The 18,616-nt window shown below is 39.2% G+C and overlaps 1 protein-coding gene across 1 annotated transcript in view; it reads right to left on the bottom strand.

The window, feature by feature from the left end:
* Positions 1-18,616, bottom strand: part of LOC130920709 (slit homolog 1 protein-like) — an 88,197-nt gene that overhangs the window by 52,662 nt on the left and 16,919 nt on the right. The window contains exons 5-16 of the mRNA XM_057844101.1: positions 13,330-13,401; positions 11,671-11,742; positions 10,750-10,821; positions 10,467-10,630; positions 7,335-7,482; positions 7,037-7,108; positions 4,413-4,484; positions 4,110-4,181; positions 3,818-3,961; positions 3,355-3,518; positions 1,679-1,702; positions 1,428-1,572 (exon numbers count right to left, since the gene is read on the bottom strand). Coding sequence (XP_057700084.1) covers positions 1,428-1,572; positions 1,679-1,702; positions 3,355-3,518; positions 3,818-3,961; positions 4,110-4,181; positions 4,413-4,484; positions 7,037-7,108; positions 7,335-7,482; positions 10,467-10,630; positions 10,750-10,821; positions 11,671-11,742; positions 13,330-13,401 — 1,221 coding nt within the window. The remainder of the gene's footprint in view (positions 1-1,427; positions 1,573-1,678; positions 1,703-3,354; positions 3,519-3,817; positions 3,962-4,109; positions 4,182-4,412; positions 4,485-7,036; positions 7,109-7,334; positions 7,483-10,466; positions 10,631-10,749; positions 10,822-11,670; positions 11,743-13,329; positions 13,402-18,616) is intronic.

The following is an 18,616-nucleotide window of genomic DNA, read 5'->3' as shown; positions in this document are numbered from 1 at the left end:
CACAGCTAATGGCATGGGATGTAATGTAGCACATCTAGGTTGCTATTTGATGATATCTAGTGTGTGCGCGCGAGAGTTGGCATGGGATCTAACACATGACATCTAGATTGCTATTTGATGATATCTAGTGTGCGCGCTGCGCCGCTTGAGTGTTTTCTGGCCACAGAAGTCACTTCTGCTCATTACTGCACAATACCAGCATATGCCAATCGACTTTCGTAAACAGGACGAGTTTGAAGTACGGCGCTCTTAATTTGCCACTCATTGTTCATCATGAAACCATGAGTTTGCTTAGTCTCCCACGGTCTTAACCTTTCTGATCCAATTGGTGCTATAGCATCAGGCGTTAGCTTACGCATGCTAATCGTTTGTGAATGCCACGTTAGAAAATCAGCGCATATACATTAAAGTGAACATCCTTAATATTGTTGACGAAGGTGTTAATTTCATATGGTAAATTCAAGACAAAGACATACAGATGTCATGCATCGGGATTTAGGAAGTTAGCTCACGTGGGGAGGACAGTACATTTGCGTTCAAGTTATGCCAGTAGATGGTATCGGCGCCCTAAATGTTGGTACTCGTCGATACCGATACTACCAATTCGGGCCGGATCGGTGCCCCCTGCTGATACTGGTATCGGTATCGGTGCAACTTTAGTTAAAAGGACACAATTGCTAAATGCTGAAGGAAAGCAATATTATCAGGTGCAAATTCTTTCCATACTTTTTTTATGTCAGTTCAACACCCCATTTTTTCGAGTGCACAACGTGCTTGTAGTCGAACATGAGTTATGTTACTATTCAATCATGGAAAAACTACTACTTTGCTCCCTACACCTCCATTCTGTTGCAAATGTGAATGCATTTGTCTAAAATTGGCATAAGAACAGTAATATTGTCAGAGGTGGGTAGTAAAGTAACGCATTACATGTACGCCGTTGAGCAACTTTTGTGAAAAATGTACTTCTAAGAGTAGTTTTACTAAGCCTTTTTACTTTTACTTGAGTAGATTTGTGAAGAAAAAAATGCTACTCTTACTCCACTACTTTAGGCTACACAAGAGTTGTTACATTTTTCCCATTTATTCTATTCTTTATTCTTTATTTTAGTCTTTTTTCACCTCCTACTATTGTCACAGACAAGGCCGGCCCAGCCTGTACGCAGACTATGCGGCTGCTTAGGTTGATTTCTGATTTCTGCTTGATTTCTCGTCATCTGCGCTTTGCCAATTGTTATAAATAGTCGAATTGTCGCAAAATATGATTCTAATTTACACAGTAATGCTATTTAAGATTTTTTTAATGCAGTCACAGCCACTTTGAATACTTTTAACAATTGTGTTAATTTGAATGTTATTCATACTAAACCTTGTCTTTCCCTTTAAATGAGGGTATATGTGTATGTGTGTGAGTGTGTGTCCCATACAATTCTTCAGTGGTGGGTGGTAGGTGCTGGGGAAACTTGGTTAGTCTCAGGTTAGAGCAGTCCACCACGTTGGCCTCACAGCGACACTTGCTAGGACAAGCTGGCTTGCTGTTGCAACCGGAGCTCAGGCGGCGGTCCTCAGCTCCTGGCCACACAAAGATATGTACATATAAACGTATATATATATACATATATACATGTATTTATGCATTTTCATTGACAGCTACCAATGGTGATGTCATGTGACTCACCTGGGATGTGGTACTGCTCCTTGGCTAAAATGTGACCAGAAAGAAAAGTCAATGTACAAACATCATGGATGCGTGGGTGTAATAGCTAATTAAAATAACAACAGAAAATCAGATAACATAATAATGAAAATAAAACAAGAAACTTGTGATGTACAGTGGGGTAAATAAGTATTTAGTCAACCACTAATTGTGCAAGTTCTCCCACTTGAAAATATTGGAGAGGCCTGTAATTGTCAACATGGGTAAACCTCAACCATGAGAGACAGAATGTGCGAAAAAAAACAAAACAGAAAATCACATTGTTTGAGTTTTAAAGAATTTATTTGCAAATCATGGTGGAAAATAAGTATATGGTCAATACCAAAAGTTCATCTCAATACTTTGTTATGTACCCTTTGTTGGCAATAACGGAGCCCAAACGTTTTCTGTAACTCTTCACAAGCTTTTCACACACTGTTGCTGGTATATTGGCCCATTCCTCCATGCAGATCTCCTCTAGAGCAGTGATGTTTTGGGGCTGTCGTTGCGCAACACAGACTTTCAACTCCTTCCTTACCCCGTGGCGTCAAAATGATAACAAGAACGGTGAGCAAAAATCACAGAACCACATGGGGGCACCTAGTGAATGACCAACAGAGAGCTGGGACCACAGTAGCAAAGGCTACTATCAGTAACACAATGCGCCGCCAGCGACTCAAATCCTGCACTGCCAGACGTGTCCCCCTGCTGAAGAAAGTACACGTCCAGGCCCGTCTGCGGTTCACTAGAGAGCATTTGGATGATCCAGAAGAGGACTGGGAGTATGTGTTATGGTCAGATGAAACCGAACATTTTGGTAGAAACACAGTTTCTCGTGTTTGGAGGAAAAAGAATACTGAATTGCACCATACCCACTGTGAAGCATGAGGGTGGAAACGTCTTGCTTTGGGGCTGTTTTTCTGCATAGGGACCAGGACGACTGATCTGTGTAAAGGAAAGAATGAATGGGGCCATATATCGAGAGATTTTGAGTGAAAATCTCCTTCCATCAGCAGGGGCACTGAAGATGAGACGTGGCTGGGTCTTTCAGCATGACAATGACCCCAAACACAAAGCCAGGGCAACAAAGGAGTGGCTTTGTAAGAAGCATTTCAAGGTCCTGGAGTGGCCTAGCCAGTCTTCAGATCTCAACCCCATAGAAAATCTGTGTTGTCCAATGACAGCCCCAAAACATCACTGCTCTAGAGGAGATCTGCATGGAGGAATGGGCCAAAATACCAGCAACAGTGTGTGAAAAACTTGTGAAGAGTTACAGAAAACGTTTGGCCTCCGTTATTGCCAACAAAGGGTACATAACGAAGTATTGAGATTAACTTTTGGTATTGACCAAATACTTTTTTCCACCATGATTTGCAAATAAATTTGTTAAAAATCAAACAATGATATTTTCTGGATTTTTTTCCCCACATTCTCTCTAATGGTTGAGGTTTACCCATGTTGACAATTACAGGCCTCTCTAATATTTTCAAGTGGAGAACTAGCACAATTCGTGGTTGACTAAATACTTATTTGTCCCACTGTATATATTTTTGATTTCTGCAATATACAGAATATAGATTTTATTAGACAAACTAGATGTATCAACAACAGATTAAAAATGCATGAAGTGATCATTCATTATTCATTCAAATACTGACCAGAGCATCGGAACTTGCTGCTTTTAATTTGAGCAATGCGTTTGTTGGCAAGACGTCGTGGGCTGGCGCAGCGAGCCCCGCTGGTCTCGATGGGATTCGCGCGGAGAAAGTCAGCCAGCCACTTGACGTTGCAGTCACAGACGAAGGGGTTTTGGGCCAAGTGGCTGATGGGAAACCACAATGAGTTGCATACAGCAAATGTAAAAAATAAAAATACAGTTGTGCCTTGGCGTATAAGGTCATATCATTCATTGACAATGCTTTAAATTCTTAATAACTAAAAGTTTGTGCGTCATTATATCATGTTTAACTCTTATTGAAATATCTGGGAAAACTCATAAGTATCACGGTACATTACTGGTCAAACATTTTGAGAATCTTAATCATTTAAATGAATGGTGAAAGTCTCAAAACCTATGACTACGGGTGTATGTACTAATAAAGCATGTGACCATGTTCTCACAGTGTCTGGATGCCATGCAGTGAACTGAAGGTTCCTTTTGCCAAACTTTGGATCTTGTTGTCGTACAGTGACAGCAGAGCCAAGTTCTCCAGATCCTTGAAGGCTGATGCGCGCACGCAGTGGATCTTATTGGCGTTCAGCAACCTGTGAGAAGGTGGCAAACATCACAGCAAAGACTCACAATCTAAGATGGAGAATAGTGTCTGTATTTACGCTCCAATCGATGTTCCTCATAAAATCCCAATACATGGGAGGGAAATATAGTAAATAGAAAAGGAAGCAATCCACTTACAACAGCTCCAGTGAGACTAGGCCATCGAACACACCGGCAGGAAGCTCCGTTATCTTGTTGCCGTACAAAACCCTGAACACAAGTGTACAAGCAGCTAAACATGAAAATACTCAACTTGAAGACACTTAACAGCCATACAATTGAGCAAGACCACACATTAAAACATGACCACACAAGGCTGTACATGACAGTCATGAAGAAAGGAAATAAAAACAATGCCACACATGACAGGGGGGTGAGCAAATGCAACACATGACCACAAAATGACAATATGACCACACGAAAAGACGCATAACTACTAACAAGGAGTTGAGGGCTTTGAGGCCGTGAAAAGCATCTGGAGCAATTTCCGATATTTGGTTGTTACTCAGGTCACTGCAAAAAAACATGAAACAAAAACAAACAAACATTAAAGAATACAGAAACCGACATAAATGCAATATATAGAAAACACTCAAAATTACAAATCAATAATAAATATTTAAACATGTTAAAGGGAACCTCGGACTTATAGACTTGTAGGCTCTAATAAGCCACAATTCTCCTGTTTTACTAAAATATGTTATTAGAAACACATAAAATATTGCCATTGATTTAAAAATCTATAGTATTTAGTACATGTTTTGACCTCCGGTGGCCGCTATGTTTTATGCGCCCAGTGGACGCTCGGGGTGATGGCGTGGTTTGCCACGCCACTAGACAAACACGACCGGTTTTCTGCAATTCTCTCTATATGGCGAGACGTCCAACACATGCGCACATTGGTTAAAAGCAGCGAGTACTTGCTATTGGGGATTTTATTGAGTCTTTACTTACCTTTTCATTGTCTCAAATTACTTTTTGCATGTGTTTCCATCTCATACTTTTAAGCAGAGGCGTCGTCTCCCATTAGGCAAACCAGACAATTGCCTAGGGCCCCCAACAGATTTAGCACACGCAGCTTTACTGCACTGTTGTAGCGACAAGTGCGACAGTGCCAGTGAAAGCCTTGTGTCTGAGTTCCCTGAAGGGGCCCCTTCACTTGCTCTACACCCCCCCCCCCCTCCTCCCTCACGTGACTCAGAGTGAGAGTGAGCGGCGATTTGTCTTTTATTTAATTGGCGTATATCCAAAATGAAGAGAGGTTATCCTTCGGGAAGCGACAAAAGAAAGGAAAAAAAAACAGAAGAGGAGAAAAGGAAGCAAGACAGCGGTGAGTGTACTATGTTACTGAAGCTTTATGTCCTAATGTGGTAGAAGCCGGGCACTTTGAGTGTCCTAAAAAGCAGTCTATGAGACCGAGGCGTTATTATACCTTTATTAAATATGCTATTGCTCCAAGTCCAACTATCCCCCTTACTTGCACATGCTCGGAGGGCCCCATGTTGCTTGTTGCCTGGGGCCCCCGGGGACCCTTGCTACGCCTCTGCTTTTCAGCATTGTGTTTTCTTTTCGTAGCTTTAAAGCAGATTGTTGATCTGTTGACCACATTAGTCACGTAGCGTATTTAAACCATCATATTTGATATTACTACATTTAAGTATTTTCTTAAGGCATCTTTAGTATATTCTGTCCTTATGCAGCTAAACAAAACAAGCTGAAAGCGCACTGTAGTAGTTTGGGTGTCAAATTTGCTTCTTGTAGGACATTTCGCCAGTGTAGCACATTTTGGCAGAACACCGGTTTTGTCATACTCTAGTCTCGTCTCATCCTGTCTTTCCTGTTCATTTTGCTTTTGCTGCTTTTCTGTGATATATCGACAGTGCTGTCATGCTCATTAATGTTCGTCTCAGGTTCCAGTTGAAAGTGTTGAACAGATGACATGTTTATGTCGCTAGAGTCATACTCTGGAAGCCCGGTAGCGTAACCAAGTGACGTCACCGCCCTGTGACGTCAACAACAATGGCGACCGACTAGTTAAACTAATTTTACAAATTGTATGAAAACAAAAACATCAAGAGGGGTTTCTTTCTATCCATGGATCTCTTTAACAAACACGCACACAGATTTACCCTTCCAGGGACAGGGTTGACTACAGTGGACATCTATTCAAAAGTTATCACTAGCTTAATTCATTCACTGCCAGCCCAGATCACAGAGTATGTGCTGTGGTGGTTTGTAAAAGAGGGTAGTATTGTTAATATTATTATTATTATTATTATTATATAAACTACTATTGACAGGATTAAACATTCAATCCATTTTGACTGGTAGGGGCTAGAAGCCTTCATTCGATCGCTTCCAGCCAGTTAAAATGGACTGGATTTCTATTGCCGTCATGGCAGCTAAAGAGTTAACAAAGAGGTCAGAAATGATTTATAAACTAAAACAAAACAAATGAATGAATACAACTCCCATAGCAAAAATACAACTATATTTATATGAATGTGTCTTTAAAAAAAAAAAAAAAAAATTACTTACTTGTTTAAATTTGCATTTTAGATTTATTTATTTATTTATTATATTTATACAATAATTCATTTTTTCCCCCGCTTTAAATTTAGTTTTTTAATTAATTAATTTATTTATTGGCATTTAAATAATACTTGATTTTTCCCCCCACAAATGGATCCTTCAATTGATTGATTTTATTGTAAATAGTTTATGTTTTATTCTATTCCTTTATTTCTGGCCGGAAAATACAGTCGGGCAGCACGAATACTACAATTGGATGTCAAATCTTGTCCCTTGGGCCACAAGTGGCCCCTGGGCCGCAAGTTTGATACCCCTGTCCTATATGAATGTATTAAAAACATTTAAGAGGGAAATAAAATTATAATATGTGCATGAAAAGTCAAATTAAACATGAATATATTTTCATCGTCTTGCAAATGTATTGTAAATGGCTCTAATAAAACAAATGTACTATAGAATATAAATTTTCATTGATATTTTCATACTTTGATTTTTAATACAAGTTGGTTCCACCTGAGGGCGCAATGACTCACATTCGCCGAAGCTTCTTGTAGGAGGTGAAGGCCCCTGGAGGAACAGACTTGATTCCATTCTGCTCCAGACGACTAAAGGACAAAAAAATTTTGATTTTCTTTGAAATTCCAGCCCCTGAAGTCAGCACTCCTAGCAACGTGACATTTGGGGAACATATATCAATCATGATTACACAGTACAAAAAGTTACAACTAAAAAGTAACAGGATTTCCGGAGCTCTTTTAAAGACAACCTTCCAGAGATTTGGTCTCTTTGCTATATTGACAAACACTTCATGGACTGAAGTTTGTTACTCACATCTCTGTCATAGCCTCAGGGAGGTGTGCGGGTATAGCAGTTAGGCCTCTTCCCCGGCAGTCCACGATGTTATTGCTGCACGAGCACATGGGCGGGCATGAGCCGGACGCCAAGCTGCACGGCTGCACGAAGGCACTGCTGCCGTGGCCTGGTAACACACACAAAGCCCAGAAGAAAAAGGTCGTGTAATTGACGGTCATTGATAGTAACTGCACTTAAAACCTCCCTCGCAGGGTAGTCATTCAACAGTATTCAGTTTGCAATAATTTTGTACGGGTTTTTAAAGTACACAGTATAGTATAGATTTTTGTGCAATAAAAGTGACACCTGCAGTTTCAAAAATAATTCAGCAAAGCCAGCATTAATTAGCAACATGAAACTTGGTAGTTGCAGTATGCAATATTATTGGCAGCCCTTTTCATTTTCGTCTTAGTCTTTTGGTAGAAAATGTTTATTATTCTTAGTCATATTTTAGTCATTTCAAAATGTATTTTTCTTCATCTAATTTAAGTCGACAATTACTCAAAATGTTTGCGTTTGTAAACTTAAAAAGTCTTAGTCCATGAATAAATAAATCATAGACTCCACCATCATTTGACATAACAGCTCCCACAGACATTGCGCCACGCCTTCCCGTAGGGGGCCGGACCCAGGCAGGAGTTGAGTTGGCTTTCACTGTGATAAACTCAAACACATGCAGCGTTCAAATGCCGGATTTAAGTGGAAATAGGATGAATGTTTTACTTCATACAAACAGGCAGGAGTGTCTCAAGACTGATTTGGTCGAGAATTCAAGGTAACTATATTTTTCGCACCATGTATGCACTTTGAAACGTTGTGAATACAATGAAATGAATGGAAAAAATAAGCCTAACTTTTGCTTGAAATAGTTACGTAAAATGAATGATAACTGCCCTTTTTTTTTTTTTTTTTTTTGCTTTTAACCAAGAGTCTACACTCTAAAGTGTTTTATGTTGATATCGTTGATGCCGCGATTAGGCATTTATTTACAAGTATTTTCAACCTAAAAAGCTCTTTTATTTTGTGACAGCTGCTGTGTTGGATTACACAATACCGTGGCTTCATTCATTCATTCATTCATTTTCCATGCCGCTTTTCCTCACGAGGGTCGCGGAGGTGCTGGAGCCTATCCCAGCTAACTACGGGCAGTAGGCAGGGGACACCCTGAACTGGTTTTGCATTAAATATTTACGTAAAATGAACGATAACTGCCCCTGTTTTTGCTATTAACGAAGAATTTTTTTAGGTTCATATCTGTAGAAATTCCGCGATTTAAGCATTTATTTACAAGAATTTTCAACTTAAAAAGCTCTTTGTTTTTTGATGGCCGCCATGTTGGATTACACAATACTGTAACTTTTGCTTAAAATATTTACGTAAAATGAACGATAAACTGCCCGTTTTTTTGCTTTTAACCAAGAAGCTAGACTGTTATACGTTCATATCTATAGAATTTCCGCGATTTAAGCATTTACTTACAAGAATTTTCAACTTAAAAAGCTCCTTGTTTTGTGAAGGCTGCCATGGTGGATTTTGTATCTCTACACAATAGCGGAATTCAACTTAAATAAGTTGTGATTGTATATTGTTGAGTAAAATTAAGATGATTCTGCAGGTTTCTGATGTGAAAATTGAGTGACTTGTTTGCTGTTGAAAACTTGCACTAAATTTAAAAAAAAAAAAAAAAAAGTTGCTATTTTGGGCAAAACCTTTTATGATATGTTAAATATTGCTATTGATCCTGAAAATATAGGTGATTATCTCTGCATTTAGTGACTTGTGTGCATCTAGCGTAAAATTTTAGAATTTATAGCCATTTAAAGTTATTTTATAACAGAGTATGTGTATAAAATTAATTAATCGGGATTTTATTAGGGAACGACTTTGAATTTTTTTATGTCGCTGCTCATGGAGACTCATCTATGCCTAAGTGAGGTGCCTGTTTTGGTTTTAGATCGCTAGCGGCTTTGGTTTTGAAAATATTTGGATTTTAAGTTTTTGAAAAAAGACCCCCTACGGATCGGCCCCAAGCCCCGTGTCCCACCAACTGATAGTAAGGTTGATGAAAAAAATTAAAATAAATAAATAAATAAAAGGTTTCCAACAATTTTGAATGAATATTAACAGACGAGCACATAATCACGAATTCTACAAAGGACATCACAATCTTCGTGATGATAATTCACATTCAGCAGGAAAACAACACATTATTTTCAAATATTTAAAGGTTAGGTTAGAACTGTATGTAAAAAGTTTTCCAAGAGTTTAAGACGACACTCATCACGCTAAATGCTAATGCTAACGCGACCGCTATGCTAACGCTACATGATACATTTAGGTCAGTTTGACAGTAACTGGGACTGAACAAAGAGTAAAGTTTTCATTTCCGTAAAGTGATGTTCTACAATGCTCCCCTACTTCTTCTTAGCAGAAGAATGTGACCAGCCATTAAAAAAAAAAAAAAAAAAAGAAAATCATGGGTAACACTTTATAATAACTATCCGTTTTACTAGTTAATAGATCATTATGAAACTGTTGTTAAATGATTTTTTTGTTGTTGATTTGTGAAGTATTTATTAACAGTTTGTTAAACATTTACAGGGTGTTCTTAACCTGAAACAGTTTGTGTAGAAACGTTTCAAGTTTTTGTGTGTAACGTTTGGCATTTCTATCTTTTCAGGTTAAGAAATGCCGTTCACTTCAAAAGAAAAGGCATTTTGATAAGGCATTTTGCAGGCAGCGCTCATGTTCCACATTTATGAAAATCTGCCATAGAACCAACAAATATTTGTACGTTTCTTTGTATATTTAACCAATAAAACTTATGACCTTCAACATAAAGTGTATATAGTTTTATTAAGATCCATCAACTAGCATTGGCATTGAGAATGGTGTCAACCATATTGGAACACACTGTAAATGCTTAACAAAGTGTTAACAAATACTTCACAAATCAACAATAAATCATTTATCAACAGTTTACTAATGACCTATTAACTTGTAAAACGGATAGTTATTATAAAGTGTTACCAAATTATGTTTTTATATGTCTACAGGTAAAGGTCTCAAAGTATGTTTGATGTGTCTGGTCAGAAGTTACAGTTGAAGTACCTGAGCAAGCCAAATCGCTTTTGCGTAGCTCAGCTAAGTTGAGCCCCCTTAGGGAAGGTGGGGCGCTGCACTGAGTGTAAAGGCCCAATGCAGGGCGCTGGCGGAGCCACGGCGATAACCAGGCCAAGTGACAGTCGCAGCGCAGCATATTGGAGTGAAGACGACTGTGGAAAAGTACATGAATGCTCAGCGGGGAACCTCTACTAAGATTGCTTTTCAGTCATTTACTACCATCTAAGATAAAACAACTCTTTTTATATTTGTTGGTTTAAAATGAACTCACAATGTGCGAAGTTTAGGCATGTGGTTGAAACTGGACACGGGAATGCTGCTGATATTGTTGTTGTTCAGCGTCCTGGGGAGCACAAAGAAAGAAAATAAATAACTCCAACTGATCACGTCACCAGCAGAAGTAGGTAGTAACGCGTTACATTTACTCCGTTACTTTTACTTGAGTAGATTTGTGAAGAAGAAACACTAATCTTAATACTACTTTGGGCTAGTTTTCTTCTTTATTTTATATATTAGATGTTACTTTTTTGCCAAATATACCCACAGTGGATCTACAATTTTCACCAATGAGACGTCGCAACAATAATCACATGACTCCACTGTACCAGACATAACAATGAGCACAGAAACGCTTGCAGCTGGTTTGATCACATGATGTCTTTAAAGCACCATAAAAATGAAACAATTTATTATAGTGCTAACATTATTAGAAAGCGCGGATTTCAATCTCTCTCCCACTTTTCAATTGGCACCAATAGATCACGGAAAACCAATTATACGACCACTTTAATTTCATGGTGGGCAATGTATTCTCCCACTTTTTTAACGAGTGATTTTTTTATTTCTCTATTTTTCTCATCAGAATTCAATGATATTTGTGTATTTTTGTCTAATATGGTCATGTAATAGGTTATAGCTCAGTATAATAATAACAGTTCATATTGATGATGTTGTGCTGACAAAAGATATATACTGTACCATTGTTTAAAAATATTGTAAGCAGTTACTCACCATGTCACTCATTGCTTGAGTAATCTTTTTACTCAAAACTGTTTTACTTGTACTTGAGTAATTTTTTTGGATAATTACTTTTACTTTTGTGATATTGTTTAGAAGTAATGTTTTTTGCTACTCTACCCACCTCTGATCTCAAACCAGATCATTGAAACGCATTACACCAGAACCTACTCACAGTACTTCCAAAGATCGCAGTGCCCTGAATGCTCCCTCCTCAATGCAGCTGATGTGATTTTTATCCAGCTGGCTGTCAATCAACACAAAATGCAGTTAATAAAATTACAACAACAAAAAAATATTTCATTTGTTTTTAGAACTGTGTCGACAATGCCCTTCCAATGAACATCTTACATTGGGGCAAATAAGTATTTAGTCAACCACTAAATGTGCAAGTTTTCCCAATTGAAATTATTAGAGAGGCCTGTAATTGTCAACATGGGTAAACTTCAACCATGAGAGACAAAATGTGAAAAAAAACCCCAGAAAATCACATTGTTTGATTTTTAAAGAATTTATTTGCAAATCATGGTGGAAAATAAGTATTTGGTCTATACCAAAAGTTCATCTCAATACTTTGTTATGTACCTTTTGTTGGCAATAACGGAGCCCAAATGTTTTCTGTAACTCTTCACAAGCTTTTCACACGCTGTTGCTGGTATTTTGGCCCATTCCTCCATGCAGATCTCCTCTAGAGCAGTGATGTTTTGGGGTGTCGTTGGGCAACACGGACTTTCAACTCCCTCCTCACCCCGTGGTGTCAAAATGATAACAAGAACGGGGAGCAAAAATCCCAGAACCACACGAGGGGGGACCTAGTGAATGACCTACAGAGACCTGGGACCACAGTAACAAAGGCTACTATCAGTAACACAATGCGCCGCCAGGGACTCAAATCCTGCACTGCCAGACGTGTCCCCCTGCTGAAGAAAGTGCACGTCCAGGCCCATCTGCGGTTTGCTAGGGAGCATTTGGATGATCCAGAAGATGACTGGGAGAATGTGTTATGGTCAGATGAAACCAAAATAGAACTTTTTCGGTTGAAACACAGGTTCTCTTGTTTGGAGGAAAAAGAATACTGAATTGCACCATACCCACTGTGAAGCATGGGGGTGGAAACATCATGCTTTGGGGCTGTTTTTCTGCAAAGGGACCAGGACGACTGATCTGTGTAAGGAAAAGAATGAATGGGGCCATGTGTCGAGAGATTTTGAGTGAAAATCTCCTTCCATCAGCAAGGGCATTGAAGATGAGACGTGGCTGGGTCTTTCAGCATCACAATGATCCCAAATACACAGCCAGGGCAACAAAGGAGTGGCTTCGTAAGAAGCATTTCAAGGTCCTGGAGTGGCCTAGCCAGTCTCCAGGTCTCAACCCCGTAGAAAATCTGCGGAGGGAGTTGAAAGTCCGTGTTGCCCAACGACAGCCCCAAAACATCACTGCTCTAGAGATCTGGATGGAGGAATGGGCCAAAATACCAGCAACAGTGTGTGAAAAGCTTGTGAAGAGTTACAGAAAACGTTTGGCCTCCGTTATTGCCAACAAAGGGAACATAACAAAGTAATAAGATTAACTTTTGGTATTGACCAAATACTTATTTTCTGCCATGATTTGCAAATAAATTGTTTAAAAACCAAACAATGTGATTTTCAGTTTTTTTCCCACATTTTGTCTCTCATGGTTAAGGTTTACCTATGTTGACAATTACAGGCTTCTCTAATATTTTCAAGTGGGAGAACTTGCACATTTAGTGGTTGACTAAATACTTATTTACCCCACTGTATTCTATATCTTAATATTGCGTTATTTTCTTAGCTTTGTTATTTCATTGACTTACAGATTTTTTAGGTCTGCAGCCCCTCTGAAGGCTCTCCTGGGAATGGCTTGAATAGCGTTTTCACTCAGGTCACTAAAAATACAAGAAGAAAAATTAGTTGCAGCCAATCATTCATACGCAGTAGTGGAAGATTTCGAGCTATTCGAGGAACAGCATGGGAGGGTAAGGATTTTACATTGGAAGGCTTTATCAGTGTGGAGATAAAATGAAAGAAAAATGACCACGTTAAATTGATGATAATAAGTCTTATATTTACACATTTGGTTGCTCTAAATTACAGTAAGAAACGCTTAATTATATTGTTAAAAGACAGAAAAGTAAGCAAAGATCAATATTTATTTTATTACGCCCAACCTTATTGGAACCCTCACCTCTTAGCATGTACCCATTAAGGCACTACCTTTTATCTTGTTTAAGCTCACAGTGTGCAGGACTGTTTAGTCTGCAGAAGAATGAACTAAAAACACTCCACCTTCTGATGGTGTCAAGTGTTGATTTTTGGGCTCCAGAGCCTTAAAAGATGAAAGAAGCAGTAAGACATAAAGCTAACTCGAGTATGAAATTTACTGTTTCTTTTGAATGTATGGCAATGTAGCATGGTGAATGTCTGCTACCTTTATGGCTTTCAATATTGTGCTGCACTGACTTTGATGCTTATGAAGTAACCAAAGGAGATTGAAAGTATGTCCCAAAAAAATTCTGGTATTATTAATTCCTTCAGTGCCACGCATGGAGATCAACGTCTAATCCAATTTGACTTGGAGGATTGTGCTTAAAAGAACAGTTGTAAATTACGAAATGAGACGTTATTACATGTGCTGTAAGGCAAGGCACAGCAAATTTATGTGTACGGTACAATTCATCAGAAGGTTATTCAAAGTGCTTTACCGCACATTAAGATCAGCAAGACACAATTAAAAACAAAAAAGTCAATTAAAGCAACACCAGGTAACTTTTCAACCTTTAGAAAATATGTTCATAACATTTGTGATAATTTGTCGTCTGACAACTATTTGAATAACACCTCTTTTATATCTTATTGGGGTCTGTATTAAGCTTGAGAACGACAAACCGATACGACCCGATATCCGGTTTTCCAGGTGAGAGATACGGATGTATCGATAGTAAAGTTACCATTCGACAGTAATTAGCCATTAAATATTCAATGAACCGATAGTAGAGATAGAATTCCACTATCGCGAGCAAAAGAATCGGCTTCTAATGTCTTGTCCAATGCTTTGCTTAATATGATAATAATTTAGCTTTTACTTCACATACTGCGCTTGTGTCATTTACCACACAGTGCACTTAGATCGAGACCGCACGCATGATATAATATGGACAAGCACTACTCACAGTCGTGGTTGCCTCAACGTCCCATGCATTTCGGCAGAACCGCTACTAGTCACCGTCATTACCCGATCGTCACGGGCGTGTCATAACAACGCGACAGCTAATGAAACCACTCTAACGCATGCTCCGTAGCATTTTCTTCACAGCCCAAAACGAAACTAGTAGTGGCAACGAAGCAACGTGCTAAAACAATGGACAGTGTGATCACCGACGCCAGCGACGTGCAGCGATTGATTTTCGACGCACCCAGGAAAACAAAAGTCGGACTTTGAAGTGATGAAGGCAGCCAGATCTGTTCGCATGGGACAGAGCTTGTGTGAAGCGTGGAGCGGTACAGAGATCGTGAGATTTTGACTCTGAAAAATAACCCACTACAATGGTGGAAAGGGCGGCATATTGTTTCCACGAAACGCAGTCTACTTAAACATGAACATGTGGATTAGTTGAGCTTCCTCAAGAAAAATCTGCCCTTCAAAAAAAGATATGGACAGTGATGAGGAATAAAAAATGAGGAAGCACAAGCATAAGTGAATGTCTGTGCTGTGTATTAGGTTAAAGACCAGGTTATTGACCTGTCTGTCTAAAATGCCATGTTTTTATTCCCCCAATTATACCAGTCGTAAAGCATAATTTATTATTTATTTATGATAACATTAACAGGTTTAATTCTTTTTTTCAAGACCTGCTGCATAAAATATTTTTTGCTTGTAAGATGTTTACGTTGAAAGTTTGCACTTAAATTACTTACCTCCTGTGTTAAAAACACCAGGAAATACAGTAATTGAATTACTGCACTTTATTGTTGTCTTTCACTGGAGTTTTATTTTATTATCAATCCCATCCAACAAAATGACGGTCATATAGTAAGCCTTATTTTTTTTTCCATAAAAAAATAAAACATAACATTGGTATGAAATTTTGTTGTTTAATTTTGCTGTATTAGAATTGTGGTCTTTTTATATTTTTAAAATACTGTACAAACACACACAACAAATATTAACTATCGTATCGTTTTCACTCTATCGAACCGTATCGTTCTTACACTGTATCGAATCGTATTGAATCGCTCGGCCTTAAAAATGTATCGTTTTTTAATCGAATCGTAACCTGTGTATCTAGATACATATCGAATCGGCTTCATGCCAGAGATTCCCAAACCTAGTCTGTATCACTTTGACCAGCACTAATTAACTTTAAGGAGTGTGCCAGGAACCCTGCCAAAAAACCCCAAAACAAAACAAAAAAAATACTTCAAATGTTCTGACTGCTTTACGGCATATTGCACTTCCCCCTTTCCCAATTCCCCATTCAAAGTCGATGCAAACGCTTTCACGCGAATTCTGCAAAGATGGCAGAGCAACAAAGAAACAAAAAGCTTTGTCTGACGAGGAAAAAAAAGGGATGCCCCCGGGATATACAGAATAAACAGGCTTTCACTCGCTGGTGTGGCGTGCCCCCCCAACCAAACTCCCGTCATATGCAATTGTTTAGCCACAAATGGATTCATTACCTTATTACTATTCATCCTTCACACAGTTGTTGAAAACAGAAATGATGTTTAATCAATCTGTAGGCAACCAGGAGATTGATTTTTGATTGATTTATAATTTTACAACACCATGCGGATGTGCACTGTTCCTAATGGGAAATGCAGCCTTCCTAAAGGCAAAACACTAACGCTTTTGTCCTCCAGTGTCGCTAAAATTGTTCAAAACTGAAAAGTTACCAAATGTTGCTTTAAGAAATAAAAATGAAAAGACAAGCAAAAGAATACATTAAAAAAGTCACATTAAAATCAGCAAAAGTTAAAAACAGAAACAAAATAGGAAATAGACAAATAACACAGATTAATGGATGAAAAGCAAAACTTTGCATGTTGGAATGGTAAGTGCAGTTAGGAATACGTTGTAGGGGTCACTCACTGGCAACCCTCCCAGTTCAAAATTGATTGCATATCTGTCCCCGTCAATAGCAGCCAATTGGCTTGAAAACAAATTTAAACCCATGGGAACAATTAAACATACGCATTACTTATGATCCTTATACCACAATTAGTGAACCACTTCTGCAACCTGCAGATATTAAAGATGCTTTCCCAGCAGGTCGTCAAGATTTCTGTTGCCAGGATTCAAAAAGGTCAGAAGATGATGTTGACCGAGGCTGGTCACAGCTGGACGTGTGTGTGTGTGTGTGTGTTAATATTTGCTCTAGTGACATGTTTCTTGGAGTTGTCTCCTCATCCTTGCTCTTCTCCATCATGCCTTTTGTCTGAATGTCAATGGGTGAGAAAGGTAAACTTTCCCACTGGCTTTCTGCTCCTTCAGAACCTTAACCCTTAGATGCACAAGTTACTGGACCCTATACTCTTCCATAAGTGGGTCAAAAATGACCCATTTTAGAACCAATGTGTTTTTATGCCATTTTGGTGAAGAATAACAACTTGTATATTAATTAGTATTATATTTAGGGCCACACAACATGATTTGGACACTTTCTTCTTCAGAGGACACATAAGTGGAATCGTATGAGTCAGATTGATTCTGTTCAGTTTCCAGGTGGACAACTGCCACTGCCACTTGAACAATAGTCTGGGTCCTCATCATTAGAAATTTTGGACACCTGTGTCCAACCTCGTCACTGCCTCTCCATCTCTCAACATCTGTAGGACCATTTCAGCGGTAAATCTAGCAGCTATGACATTTTGGATAAGGTAACATAAGGGTAGTGTTTTCAATAGATCAATATGTAGCTCTATAAATAAATACACACACACACACACACACATACACACACACACACACACACACACCTACACACACACACACACACACACCCACACACCTACACACACTATATACACTCACCGGCCACTTTATTAGGTACACCTGCCCAACTGCTCGTTAACACTTAATTTCTAATCAGCCAATCACATGGCGGCAACTCAGTGCATTTAGGCATGTAGACATGGTTTAAGACAATCTCCTGCAGTTCAAACCGAGCATCAATATGGGGAAGAAAGGTGATTTGAGTGACTTTGAACGTGGCATTGTTGTTGGTGCCAGAAGGGCTGGTCTGAGTATTTCAGAAACTGCAGATCTACTGGTATTTTCACGAACAACCATCTCTAGGGTTTACAGAGAATGGTCCGAAAAAGAAAAAGTATCCAGTGAGTGGCAGTTCTGTGAGCGGAAATGCCTTGTTGATGCCAGAGGTCAGAGGAGAATGGCCAGACTGGTTCGAGCTGATAGAAAGGCAACAGTGACTCAAATAACCACCCATTACAACCAAGGTAGGCAGAAGAGCATCTCTGAATGCACAGTACGTCGAACTTTGAGGCAGATGGGCCACAGCAGCAGAAGACCACGCCGGGTACCACTCCTGTGACGCTACAATTTGCACAAGCTCATCAAAATTGGACAATCGAAGATTGGAAAAACGTTGCCTGGTCTGATGAGTCTCGATTTCTGCTGCGACATTCGGATGGTAGGGTCAGAATTTGGCGTCAGCAACATGAAAGCATGGATCCATCCTGCCTTGTATCAACGGTTCAGGCTGATGGTGGTGGTGAAATGGTGTGGGGAATATTTTCTTGGCACTCTTTGGGCCCCTTGGTACCAATTGAGCATCGTTGGAACGCCACAGCCTACCTGAGTTTTGTTGCTGACCATGTCCATCCCTTTATGACCACAATGCACCCAACTTCTGATGGCTACTTTCAGCAGGATAATGCGCCTTGTCATAAAGCTGGAATCATCTCAGACTGGTTTCTTGAACATGACAATGAGTTCACTGTACTCAAATGGCCTCCACTGTCACCAGATCTCAATCCAATAGAGCATCTTTGGGATGTGGTGGAACGGGAGATTCGCATCATGGATGTGCAGCCGACAAATCTGCACCAAATGTGTGATGCCATCATGGCAATATGGACCAA

The sequence above is a fragment of the Corythoichthys intestinalis genome, chromosome 8, assembly GCF_030265065.1.
Source record: "Corythoichthys intestinalis isolate RoL2023-P3 chromosome 8, ASM3026506v1, whole genome shotgun sequence".
Taxonomy (NCBI): domain Eukaryota; kingdom Metazoa; phylum Chordata; class Actinopteri; order Syngnathiformes; family Syngnathidae; genus Corythoichthys; species Corythoichthys intestinalis.
Note: the sequence above shows the minus strand (reverse complement) of the source record. Positions and strands in the feature narration are given on the sequence as shown.